This window comes from Octopus sinensis, linkage group LG7 (genome assembly GCF_006345805.1).
Source record: "Octopus sinensis linkage group LG7, ASM634580v1, whole genome shotgun sequence".
Taxonomy (NCBI): domain Eukaryota; kingdom Metazoa; phylum Mollusca; class Cephalopoda; order Octopoda; family Octopodidae; genus Octopus; species Octopus sinensis.
The window spans coordinates 105838779-105852922 of record NC_043003.1 but is presented as its reverse complement, the minus strand read 5'-3'; the positions used below and the strand labels follow the sequence as shown (position 1 = coordinate 105852922).

Sequence of the window (14144 nt, the reverse complement as noted above, 5' to 3'; positions counted from 1 at the left end):
GAAAGATCAGTATTCCAAAGGCTTATAGTTTTGAGATGAAAGATTTAGATAAAGTGTTTTATATAGATTTGAATGTATATGACATGGTTGAGGTTAGAGGAGGCAAGTGGTGCTGGTTGCCATGGTGTACAGCTGACAAATTTATAGAAGCAGAAACTATTACAGTAGAGACAGAAAGGATCCAATGGATGGCGGAGTTAGTGATTATAGTGTGTTAGTTTGAGTCAAGGGTTTGGTTCGGGATGTTTGTGTCTCTGGTAGTTGCACTGTCCCAAAGCTAGTCAGAATTCATTTTTTTTTAAAATTTTAATGAAATTTGAATTCTTATCCAAAATACATTTATCAAACAACTAGCAGTATCGGGTTTGTAAGGGAAATAACTATATAAGCATTTTTAGAGAGTTATAGCCAAAAAAATGCATTAAAAATGGGGAAAAAATGACGGTAAATTTTTTTTTTAATCGTTGACTCATCAGACATTTTTAGAGAGTTACTTCCCTTATATAATAGCGAAAAAATGCATTAAAATGGAAAAAAATGATGGTAAATTTCTTTTTTAAATCGTAGACTCATCGTAGACGCGCGCTAATACCCAGAAGGGTTCGATATGAATCACGACTACAAGATACCCGTTTTGGTTACACTGCACCGCAAAATGTGGGAGTAGTTACGAATCTAGATCGTAGGAGACAGACAGCACACAACCTCACTTTTATATATAAAGATTTAAAACTGAAAAATAATTTATATCCGAGATAAGAGTAATTAAGCTATGACTACTTAATTTCTCACCATTGGAGCCCTTAACAACCTTGTTTATATGTTTGTCGTATTTTCTTTTTAGTGTCAGCTGTATGAATCTGGTTTGTCTGATTTACTTACTTTGAATGTTGACCAATCTGGTGAAGTTGTTGGAGTGACCATGTCGTCAACTGTAGGTCAGTGTATGGATGTCACTATGCCCGATGATGCAATTAGTAACTGGAATACAACCATTGAAATTGTCCAAACTGTAGCAGGTCCATTGTAAGTATTGGATAAACTTTTAATCTTTTCATTTATTGGTTAACCTTCTGAAGTTGTCTGTTTACATTAATGATTATTCAACAAAATTATAATTACTTTATATGAGTTTAAGTATTTTTTTCTAAAATTCACATAATTTGCTTCATTTTTTTGGTTTGTTAACCTTATGCTTACAAAACAAATTACATTTTCTGAAGCTAACAATTTGTTTAATTTGGTGGATAAAGAATTAGAGGCAGAGCTTTAACAAATGGTTGACTTAGAGACAAACCCCAGAAGTTTTGATACTGGAATTCTTCTCACAGATGCACGAATAATCATGTGATTAAAAAGTTTCACATCATAACCATGTGGCTCTTGATTTGATTCCACTTCGAGGCACCTTGGACAGGACGTAGCTGTGTGGTTGAGAAGCTTGCTTCCTAACCATGTGGTCTCAGGTTCAGTCCCACTGCGCGGCACCTGGGGAAGTATTTTCTACTATAACCCTGAGCCAGCTAAAGCTTTGTGAGTGGAAACTGAAAGAAGCCCATTATGTGTGTGTGCCGCCTTGTCTTGACATTACATGATGGTCATAAACAATCATCACCATCATACAAGCAATGTCCTTCATTTTCAGTCTCCTGTGAAAAACATGCCTGGTTATGGGGAAATATTATTTTATTTTAAAACAGTTGAAGGTTGGTGACAGGAAGGGCATCCAGCCATAGAAAATCTGCTGCAACAATTATCTGTCCCATGCAAGCCAATAGAAAAGTGGACATTAAACAACAATGATGATGACCAAACTGACCAATGCTTTTTGGTAAGAGGGAGAGTTGTATGGAAGCCCATCATATGTGTCTGTCCATAACTTGAAGATTTGACATAGGGATCAATGTGATCAGCTAAAACCCTGAACACAGTGCTCCAGCATGACTACATTCCAGTGTCTAAAGCTAGTGGAAACATTAAAAAAAAAACAGCATATCAAAGACTGAAAATGACCGACTCAATAGAATACAAGTCAACAAGCCAAAAGGAAAAATCGATTCTTCATTTTTTTACGGGCATATATGGGTTAATTTTACACTGCAAGGTGACCATAGCTGGGAGCAGTAGTCCTGGCGGCTGAGAACGAATGTCCTCGTGGTTTCCTTCCCTCTGGTTCTGAAGGTTCTCAGGATCCAGCCATCTGCACTTTGTTGCCATCTTGGTAATGTGCACTTGGAAAGAGGTATCATCACTCATGTCAGTATCCAGCTCCTGCAGGGATTGTAATCCCCTGTGGGCCAGTGCACCCTGTTTTACATTCAGTTTTGGGCGTAATATATACATATATACATATACACACACACACATATATATAATAACCCAGTGGCTGGGATTTTATTGCAAGCTCTTCACCCAGGAGCATCATCATCATCATCGTTTAACGTCCGTTTTCCGCACTAGCATGGGTTGGACAGTTCGACCGGAGTCTGGGAAGCCAGGGCTGCACCAGGCTCCAGTCTGATCTGGCAGTGTTTCTACAGCTGGATGCCCTTCCTAACGCCAACCACTCCGTGAGTGTAGTGGGTGCTTTTTACGTGCCACCTGCACAGGTGCCAAGGTCTGTCAAAATTCAACTTTGTGGATTAAAATTTCTTAAACCATTCCTGACCATATTTCTGATGCCTGTGTGTTTCAATTAATTTTTAATCAACAGAGCTTACTTAGAAAAATTATCTTATATAAAATTATGAGATGTTTTAACACAACTATTAACATTTAGAATAAGATTTTTGTACAAGAACCAGGTGCAAACTCAGGTGAGTTGATATTGAGAGGGTTAAGTTTATCCTAGGATAGACTTAACCCTTTCAATATCAACATGTTTGATACTTTTGTCTTTTTAGTTATCCAGTAGATATAATTATTTTATTGGCCCATGGAGTAGGCGAAGGACGCAAACAAAAGTAAGCATTTAAGCTTTTTTAGTGATTTAATAAATCTTTTTGTCATTGCAGACCAGAAACACAGTTGTACATTGACAAACTAAAACGAGAGGAACATGATAAGCAGAAAGGTCAGCAGGGGGACAATCGGTCATTTTTCGCAAAATATGTAAGTGCTTAAAAAAATTAATTTTCATTAAAATGTTGCTTCTATCTTTTATGTCAGTTAAGATTTATTTTTAAGATGTATATACAGAATAAGGCAAATGTATAGAGGAATAATGTGTTGTATTCTTCAATAGGTTTAAATGCAAGAGCTGCATACTGGAAATTCTTGTTTCTCTTTAGTCTTGCTTCAAGAGGTTGCTTGCAAAGTATAATTTAATAATAAAGCAGGAAAGACAAAGGATTTTGATAGCCAAAATAGATTTAAGATATGAAAAAGAAAAGTTTCAAGACCCATATCTTGGAGAAGAAAGAGTGTGGTTTGATACCGTGTGAGTCCATTAGTGTTCAGATTATCCCATCAAACATAATGCTTATTGATTCCCATTGATTTGAATTAATCATGCATTATCTCATATCTTCAAGAGCTTGATGGTGTAATTACCTAACGTAGAATAACATTGTAGGGTAGGCGTGAGAGCCTGGATCTGGTCAGTTTGAACATAAAACAGATTAACTATTTTGGCCGGATATGGCCGGTTTAAATACTAAAGGGTTAAATCATTAATATAAGTTGACAAACTGTTGGGTGTTCACGTTAAAGACTACAAAAATCTGTTAAAGCTTCTAGATACATGATGTATGTGCAATAATTGATTTAGTGACATTGTGCATGCAATGGTAAGATGGTTAATAAGAACAAAAGTAGAAAATTAATTGGAGTAACAGTCAATACCACTAAAATGAAACAATTGTAACTACACATATTGGTCTCAGAACAAATTTCTATTTGTTATTATCTTTAAAGTCTCTAATTGTCTTAATGTCTATTTTATCAAACACTAAATAGATGTATTACCTAGGAGTAAAAGATATAGGATTATTTTTATGAATCCTTATAAGTTGATATAATTCCTGTTGAAATGAGAAGTAAATAGTTATAATTGCTATTATATTTGCTGACAAAAGTTCTTCCAGTTCTTAGAGTATAATAAACATGTTAGAAGTTAAAGGAAGAAGAACGATTTATTTATTATTTAATGGGTGTCTAATACATATTTAAAAGTTGGATTGAATGGAAGTATATTTCTCATGTAAAAAAGAGAAAGATTGTATATGTATTTCTTTACTACCCACAAGGGGCTAAACGCAGAGGGGATAAACGGATTAAGTCGATACATCAACCCCAGTGCGTAACTGGTACTTAATTTATCGACCCTGAAAAGATGAAAGGCAAAGTCGACCTCGGCGGAATTTGAACCCAGAACGTAACGGCAGACGAAATACGGCTACGCATTTCGCCCGGCATGCTAACGTTTCTGCCAGCTCGCCACCTTGATTGTATATAGGATCATCAAATCACCTAACGTCCATTTTTCCATCCTCGTATTGGTTGGGCAGGCTCTAATTGTCTGTTTTGGCATGCCCAGTACAACCGGATGCCCAATACACAATTCACAGAGTGTACTGGGTGCTTTTTACGTGGCTCGAGCACCTACAGGCTCACAAGACAAGGGCCTCTCAGCTGAGAGAGGGAGTGGAACCGAGAGATCAGAGTATGATAGAGGGACAGAGGTAGCCCTCTTACTATCAAAGAGATACTTGGCTACCTCAGTAGGACATGGAGCAGAGGAAGGTGAGAGACTGCAAATGTTGAAAATAATGATATAAGCTGGTAGGAAAATAATTGAAGAGAAAATTGAGGAGGTATTACATAACACCTTTGAAATGACTCCAGGGTAGAGATATATAAAGGTAGAAATGACAACAATTAATATAGTCAATTAAATTTATTTCTAGCTCTAATACAACTTGTGTTTCATTGCAGTTTTCTCTAAAGCCTTACCGAATGCAAAAACTGGTCAGCCGGCTGTTTGTGTTGTTGATATTGAATTACAGCAGTGTATAGCCTACAATTATTAGAAATCAAGATCTAACATCCAATACTGTGCTACTTTAGCAACAGTTCCTGATAAAACCAGTTTTATTACTGTTACACACAAGTCTCCTTGGAGCTCCCTGTAACACTACACATTCCTGATTAAACCAGTTTAGTCACTGCTACATTGAGATCTCTTTGGAGATTCCTATAATAAAACATTCCTGATACAAAAAAAAATATATATATAGGTCATTGATTGCTGCTTGTTGATCAGACCACATAGGGAGTCTCTTTAGCAACAATCAATTCTGTCAGTGAAAACATCATGATAGTTCTGAATGAAGAAATAAGTTAGGAATTATTGATAGAATCTTTTTAAGTGATGGAACTGCATGTTCTGCCCAGTATTTAAGATGAACTCGTAACAAAAGTTCATCTGCTTTTTTTTTATTATCAGCTTAACAGCAGTATGTATTGTATGTTTATAACTGTGGATTAATTCATGTGCATATGCTTCTTGAATTCTATTTTTTTTTTTTTCAACACACATTTTAATTCCTCTAATCCCGTGTCTAGGAAGTCTAAGTATTACTGTTTTTGTTGGTTGTTAATATGTGAAACATGATTCTAATATACTATTTAATCATAAAGGAAATAATGAAATTATCAACATTTAACATCTGTTTTCCGTGCTGGCATGGGTTGGACAGCTTGATAGGAACTGGCAAGACCAGGGCCTACACCAGGTTCCATTGTCTGTTGTGGCTTGGTTTCTATGGCTGGATGCCCTTCCTAATGCCAGCCATTTTACAGTGTTTACTGGGTGCTTTCTACTATAGCCTCAGCCCAACCAAAACCTTGTGAATGGATTTGGTAGAGAGAAACTGAAAGACCATTGTATATATATATATATATATATTATATATATATATATATATACATACACACACACACACACATACATAGTGTGTGTATTTGTCCCCACCACTGCTTGACATCCAGTGTTGGTGTGTTTACATCTCCATAACTTAGCTTAGCAGTTCAGCAAAAGAGACTGAAAGAGTAGGTACCAGGCTTTCAAAATAACGTACTGGGGTCGAGTCAGTCAACTAAAAATTCTTCAAAGCAGTGCCCCAGCATGGCTGTTGTGTACTGACTGGAACAAGCAAAGGACAAAAGAATCTTTGGCATTAGGAAAGGCATCTGTGCAAAGCCTGCCAGTAAAGGAAAACAGATATTAGAGGGTGATAGTCTTTCATCTACATTAAACTGATTAATAAATACAGTTGCTTTCTTTTACTTTTTTCAGTGGATGTACATTGTTCCATTTGTGATTGTGTTGATGTTAGCATCTAATTCTGATCCTCAAGGTGGTGGTGGAGGCGGTGGAAGATAAGAATGTACAAAATTTTGTATTTATATAATAAATTATTTGACTCGTTAAATATATTTTTTTGTTATTGAAAAGTCTTTTTTTTTCTTTTTTTGGCTGAAGCTTAACTTGCCTAATTCATTTGCTCGTCCCTGTAATAAACATGGTGTAAAACTTAATATCTAAATCTATGTGGGTGTCTGTGTTTGTCCCCAACTACTACTTGACAGCCACTGTTGGTGCTTACATACCTGTAACTTAGCAGTTTGGCAAAAGAGTCCAATAGTCTATGTACCAAGCTTTAAAGAAATAAGTACTGAGGTCAATTCATTTGAGTAAAATTCAAGGTGATGCCCCAGCATGGCCAGTCTAATAACTGAAACAAAAATAAGATATTTAAGCAGTACTTTAAGACCAATTCTAAACACTCACTATTCAAAGTATTATTAAAACTGTTCGCCAGCCTCGTCTGGCACCTGTGTCTGTGGCACATAAAAAAAAAACACCATCCGAGCGTGGCCGTCTGCCAGCCTCGTCTGGCACCTGTGTCGGTGGCACATAAAAAGCACCCACTACACTCACGGAGTGGTTGGCGTTAGGAAGGGCATCCAGCTGTAGAAACACTGCCAGATCTGACTGGCCTGGTGCAGCCTTCGGGCTTCCCAGACCCCAGTTGAACCGTCCAACCCATGCTAGCATGGAAAGCGGACGTTAAACGATGATGATGATGATCACAGGAAGAAGAAAAAGCAAATCTTAAGAAAATATCAACGCATAAATTGTGTACTGGTGTCCTGAGCAGTATCTAACAGACGTATACCACTGGGAAAATAAAGTCATAGTTACATGTTGAGATATGAATATGTTGGTGTGTAATGAATTTGTTGTTCTTACTTTAATCTGTTTGTCCCCCGTTTCTATTCAGCTGGTTGTAGGCCTGCCTGTCCATGCTGGCCAATTGTAGACTGAAAAGTGTGCTCTTGTGATCAGATGATTAACCTTCACCATCAGCACCATGCAGAATTTGAACTGAGAACTCAAAGAGAGAGAGCAGGTTTCACAAAGCATCTTGTCCAATGCTCTAATAATCCTGATAACCCACTGTCTTGCGACTGATATTTTATCAACCCCAAAAGGATTAAATTCTAAGTTGACCTTGATAAAATCTGAACTTAGAGAGCTGGGATGAATACTGCCAGGTATTCTGTCCAACACTCAAATTATTCAGCCAAATCACCATCTGTCCTATTGTGACTGAGCCATGTAAAAAGCCCCAGCACACTGTAAAGTGGTTGGCATTAGGAAGAGCTTCCAGCTGTAGAAACCATGTGAAAACAGATGACTTGAGCCTGGTACAGCACCCCAGCTTGTCAGCTCCTGTCAAACCATCCAACCCATGCCAGCAAGGAAGACAGGCGTTAAATGATAATGAGAGAAAATATTTGTAGCAAAAGCTAAGCAAGAATAAGTAATTCTATACACAACTATTATGGAAAACAAGTGTTCAGAACTCTTTTGTGTTCTTTGCATTCTTGTCACTAAATATTCATGCAAACAGTGTAAATTGCAACCCTGAACTATTCGTTTGACTCACATGGCCATACTAATGCTACTGCTTTTTCAGACACAGTTATTCTGCATATGGTTCATCTCAGACAATTCAACAAAAGGATCTCATTTGAAAGAGTTCTGCTTTAACCAATTCACTCTGGAGTTATTTCCTTGTTATGGTGTCATACTGGTTTTGGAAGCATAATCATAGGCATGGCCTTGTTAAGTTCCCAACCAATGGTTTCAGGTTCAATCCTGTTGCATGGCATCTTGACCAAATGATTTGATAGATGGAAACTGAAAAAAACCTAATACAGTTCTATATTTAAGAGATGAGGAATTATTTACGTTATTTACATTTGATGGATATTTGTCCTCATCTTGTTTGTTGTTAACACAACATTTCGGCTAATATACCCTCCAGTCTTCATCAGGTGTCTTGGTATGGTATACCGAGTTCCATTCCAGGCAGTGACCTGAATAATAATAATAACTTAGGAACGAGAACCCAGGTTCGAAATTTCCCCAAGACACCTGATGAAGGCTGGAGGGTACATCAGCCGAAATGTTGTGTTAACAACAAACAAGATGAGGACAAATATCCGTCAAATGTAAATAACATGACAAAAAACCTATTGTACGTATGTGTTGATGTCTCCATGTCTTTACATTGCACAATAGTTGTAAATCCCCAGCACACTGTAAAGCACCGTGATACAAGCAGTGTCATCCATTTCCAGTATTCTGTGAGAACATGTCTGGCATGGAGTAAAGAATTACCTTACTTTGAAACAGGTTGGCAACATGAAGGGTATTTGGCCATAGAAAATCTGCTTCAATAAACTCCATTCAAACCATGAATGCATAAAGAAGTAGACAATAATGAATCTAATGTTCTGTTGTCTCTAAACATACCAATTAAGGAGAGAAAAGGCTGACAAAAGCCTGTTCTATTCATGATATTTAGTGGTGCCTGATATAACTTATTTAAATACAGTAACCTTCTTTACTTGTACTTGAGCTAATGTAACAAGTACCACTATTCATAAGTATTTTCATCTTATCAGTATTGATAATAAGACCACGTTATTAAACTATATTTGGATATTTAGGCTTAGGTTAAGCTCCTCTGCTTTGTCCTTTATCAACATAAGTTGCGATATTGAAAGTAAATGTGAAACTGGTGGGAGCTAGTTAGCTACGAGGTAAGAAAATGCATACATTACTGGGTATAAAAATACTGTCACCCCAAATAAAATGTACTGGGTGTTTGGGCTAAATTCGATGATTTTTAATGCTTCTTTTTTATAGGAACAGCTTGATGTGTTTGTTAGTGAACAACCAGAGATTTTGGAGAACAAAGATTAGTTGTGGTTGAGAAAAAGTTAGCAGGAAGATAGGAAGCCATCTGAATATTGGAAAAGAGTTACCTGTATAACGATGATTTATGCCTGGTATCTAAACACCATCATGACTGCTGCTCAATGTTCTGTGAACACTGTAAAGAATGTAAGACATGACATGGATGATGCAGTGGAGACTATGAGGCCCAGGCCAGCAGAGAGATGGTCCTTGGGTGTGACTCCAGTGAGGGTGACACCATGTCATCCTACATCTTAGCTCAATTCAGATGGCTATGTGAAGCTGCTGGAAGGTCAGATGTGTGTCAGTAGGATTCGGCTCCTTGCCATACCACTGGAAAGAGTCAAAACTAGTTGCCAGAGAATTTGTATGACTTCACCAATTTCTGGCCTCCTAATTCCCCCATTTGTAATCCCATGGATTACTATATGTGGGTGTAATTGAAAGAGTCACCCACTGCTCTGCCTGCAACAGCAAGGCCAAAATGGTGACCAAGTTCAAGGAGGTATTTGAAGTACTTCCCAGGGATATTGTGAGAAATGCACACACCAAGTTCTGGAGCCATAGTGGAAGTTGAGGCTAGCTACTTTGAGTAAATTGTTATCTAGTTGATATTTTTTGTTTGCATGGGATATTGTTTTGTTTCTTTTTATGCAAACTGTCAAATTTACCCAATTACCCAGTAACTGTGGATATCTTCAACCTTTGTGAATGGTTTCAATATACAGTTATTGTACTGAATGTCTTAAGCTGAGTAGTTATACAGATCTACTACTGATCCATGTGTCAAGAACATAGCTGTATTAGCCACTAAAACAAGCCACTAATTTCATGTCTTTTCATTCAACAGCTCAAACAAGTGTTGTTCTTTTAACCTTTAGAACTCAGCCAGAGAGCGAAGAACATCTTTCTCTTCTCCCTGTTTTTGATGTTCGTTTCATTGAGCCTTGTGGGATGAAAGTTAAAGCTGACCAAAGTGTGAGTTGAAGCTAGAATACAGCGATGATATAAAATGTTCAAAGGTGTGAAGTCCTTTTCATTCTAATATTTCTTCACTCACAACAGAGTTACACTGAGAATAAACACACTCAAATCATTGCTCCAATATATTTAATTCTATTGAATAAAATATATAATATTAGAAGGATGATTATAATTAACAAAAGTGAAATGAACAGTTAATTTAATGAAGTTGAAATGTTTAAGGCACTGTTTTACTCAATACATCAAAACAGCATAGACTGAAGAGATTTGCGAACATTAGCCATTTCTTGTTGTTGCTGCAGGAAAGAAAGAATTATATCATTATAATAAATGCATTAGTGTTATATATCATTATAATTCATTCTTTGTTGGTTCAACTCAAAGTAGATAAAGCTATAAATAATATTGGATGGAAAAAGTCAAAAGCTGCCTGTGGGACTCAAACCCAAATTTTCTATAAACATGACAGATGTTCTACCATTGGACGAAAGTACTCCTTTGAAGTTTCTGAAGTTAGATATTGTTAAATTTCTTCCATTCAATTAAGATTTTTAAAATTTTCACTATACTACTTTTAAAAGTGTACTTCTGATCTAGTTTTGCTTAATGGTAAAAATTTCATACAATTTTGTTTTGTTTTTTAGAAATTAATTGATGCTGGTGCCACATAACTGGCACCTTTTGAGCGTTGGGCTTCACGGGGGAAAAGTGGCTGAACTCCTTTCGAGTGTTGGGCCACAGGGAAGGCAATGACTGAGACCATTGAAGCTCCTTTCAAATGTTGGGCCTCACAGAGGCAATGACCAAAACCTCTGACACTATGTCATGCTTGAGAAGACCCATCAAGCCAAGCAAAATCGCAGTTGTGGCAGATACCGGTGTCACTCAAATGGCACCCATACCAGTGGCACATAAAAGCACCCATTACACCCTCAGAGCGGTTGGCGTTAGGAAGGGCATCCAGCCATAGAAACCATGCCAAATCAAACTGGAGTCTGGTGTAGCCTTCCAACTTGGCAGCCCCAGTCAAACTGTCCATCCCATGCCAGCTTGGACAATGGATATTAAATGATGATGATGAAAATAAAAAATCACAAGTATTTAAAATATATTTTTAACCAGTCAAAGCCTGTATTGCTGGCTGTCTCTATAAAAACAGCACACACAAAACCTTTACATGGTCTATCAACCTGCGAGTTAATAGCAACCAAATCTTCCTTAAACTACACCATAATGCCTAGAAAATATCTAGAAAAACAAAAAGGATGGCACATTGTGCCACAACACCAAGTAGTTGTCATTTGTTGAGTATTATAACATTTAAATTACAATCAATCTTCATGAATGTAACCTTTTATTGAACCCCCAGCCCTTAAAACACTTATTGGTCTCCACAGATCAATATTAAATATATTTTCTCTTTTCTTAGAAGCTTTGAGTTCAACCGTTAAAAATGAATTATTTCACATCTCTCAAAGTTTCTAAATTCTTATGATGTAAACAAGATATCTTAATATTTATTTATAAGAAATTTAAAGATTTTTTTTTTTGCAAATACAACACGAAAAAACTAAAGAAGTTCAGATTTTGACTTATGTAAATTAACAGTGGTAAATAGATGAGATAAATGACTACATAGTATTAATCATCGTTATAAACATTAATATAGACCGTGTCATGCTATTGTGGTCTTGTTAAGAAAAAACTTCACAAATTATGCTATCAACCCACTTATACAGAAATTATACAATTAGAAACACATTCTTATATAAAAGAGCCAAAATTATGAGTTACATTCAGACCTAGACAGACATACAATTGTGAGTTTTAATACCAACTGCACTATGAAAGAGCAGTTAAGGACCTTACCTGTGCCTGGGCCGCATAAAAAGTGCTTTTTATGCGACCCAAGCACAGGTAAGGAAAGAGATCAAACATCAATGATGAGAAGATTCGTAAATGTTCAGGTTTCTCTATTCCCTCTCAGAAAATATTGTCAACGATAAGAAAGATGTCTACTTACTGTATCCATTAATATTCTCTTCTGTAACAAAGCCATTTCTTTCTTTAACTCTGACAGTACTGTTGACTGTTGTTCTTGGTGGTTTCTTTCCAAATCTTTCAACCCCTGGAAATAATTTGTTATAATTCTGTCTGTGACAATAGAAACCCAGTAATGCCATGTGGAAACTAATGTAATAACACGGTCGCACTTGGATTTAACACTTTTGATATCAACCCATCAGAGACTGTCCCTGGGCCTCATGTTGCCTAACAAGGTATTGATATTTGAATTTTGCTATTAAATGGATAATAACATTAGATTCTAATAAGCAAACACTAGTTTAACATTAGAAAAGCTATCAGCCAACAGACGAGTCTCTTTGCAGAAATAATGGCCAAATAGGCGCAGGAGTGGCTGTGTGGTAAGTAGCTTGCTAACCAACCACATGATTCCGGGTTCAGTCCCACTGCGTAGCATCTTGGGCAAGTGTCTTCTGCTATAGCCCCGGGCCGACCAATGCCTTGTGAGTGGATTTGGTAGACGGAAACTGAAAGAAGCCTGTCGTATATATGTGTATATATATGTTTGTGTGTCTGTGTTTGTACCCCTAGCATTGCTTGACAACCGATGCTGGTGTGCTTACATCTCCGTCACTTAGCGGTTCGGCAAAAAGAGACCGATAGAATAAGTCCCAGGGTCAATTTGCTCGACTAAATGCGGTGCTCCAGCATGGCCGCAGTCAGATGACTGAAACAAGTAAAAGAGTAAAAGAGAGAGTAAATATGCTTAAAAATCAAACTGAAAGCAAAAGAAAAGACTATCGATAGTTACCTTACAGAATTGTTCATGAAGTTCATGAAGAGTCATCAGCTTCTGTTGTTGAACCAAAGAGTTCTGCTGACACAACTTCTGGTGCTGTTTAAAGACAGCCTGTCAAAAAAAACAAAATGCCAAAAGCATAGTAAGGACATACTCTTGACATGTTCCAGGATCACATTTACCCAAGTATCAGCTGTTTTGGCACCACTTACCTGGTATTACTGATTTGCTGCAGACTTGTTTGAAATTAGACATTTTAATGTTTCTCTCATTCTCTCCCTCCTGCTCTTTCTATCAGTATGTGTCTATATCTGTGTAAGTGTATGTTTGTTTCCATTGTTAAAGGGTATGGTCACCAAAATAGGTTCAATGTCCAATCGGTTTTGTCAAATCATCTGCATCCAAACAACTGTGCCAAACCGTCTCGTTTTGTAGTATACCCACTCTTAAAACAAAAATCTTAATTTTTAATTCTACCAAAGTATGCAGTGACTAAATAGTAAAATGTTAAAAGCTATTGGATTCTTGACTTAGTTAGACCTGTGCTTTGTAAAAAAAAACAAATCATTTATTCTGTTTATTTCATTCACCCAAGCTGAAAAGAAGTTTCATGGTTGGGTTGTCAGTATTAAGGTTATCCAACTATAAAAATACATACTCCAACAACTGATACAAAGTTAAATAATGCTAAGTTATTTATCTAAAGTTAATAAAGGCATAGGAGTGGCTGTGTGGTAAGTAGCTTGCTAAAGTTTGTCGTAGACGGATGTCTTTTTTTGGCAGAGAGTTCTTGCTGCTTGATGTCACGTCTTTTGTCGTGAAATATTGAACTTTGAGGCTTGACTACAGGTAGGCGTTTGTTGTATTTTTTTAGGGCTTAGTGGAGTTTGTTGCCTTGTATTTAATATTTTTTGGTGAGCAACAGTCTCCACTCTGCTCCAGACATTTGCCTGCCTGTGGTCGTGCATAAAGACTCACTTTGCAGTGAGAATTGCGTTTTTGAGGAGGCGTAGCCCCTCTGAAAAAATTAATTTGTTTGCGAAAATTGTCTTTGTGTTTGTG

General features: G+C 36.9%; 2 protein-coding genes across 3 annotated transcripts in view; one reads left to right on the top strand and one right to left on the bottom strand.

Moving 5' to 3' along the window:
* The window catches only part of LOC115213938 (ER membrane protein complex subunit 10), a 30408-nt gene extending 23970 nt beyond the window's left edge, over window positions 1-6438 (top strand). For both annotated transcript variants that reach the window (XM_029782940.2, XM_036505073.1), the window contains exons 5-7: window positions 845-1026; window positions 3015-3111; window positions 6299-6438. In XM_029782940.2, coding sequence (XP_029638800.1) covers window positions 845-1026; window positions 3015-3111; window positions 6299-6385 — 366 coding nt within the window. In that variant the 3' untranslated portion in view covers window positions 6386-6438. The remainder of the gene's footprint in view (window positions 1-844; window positions 1027-3014; window positions 3112-6298) is intronic.
* Window positions 6439-10358: 3920 nt separating this feature from the next.
* Window positions 10359-14144, bottom strand: part of LOC115214324 (synaptonemal complex protein 3-like) — a 31146-nt gene continuing 27360 nt past the window's right edge. Inside the window, exons 7-9 of the mRNA XM_029783505.2 lie at window positions 13095-13193; window positions 12282-12386; window positions 10359-10554 (exon numbers count right to left, since the gene is read on the bottom strand). Of these exons, the coding sequence (XP_029639365.2) occupies window positions 10501-10554; window positions 12282-12386; window positions 13095-13193 (258 nt within the window). The 3' untranslated portion in view covers window positions 10359-10500. The remainder of the gene's footprint in view (window positions 10555-12281; window positions 12387-13094; window positions 13194-14144) is intronic.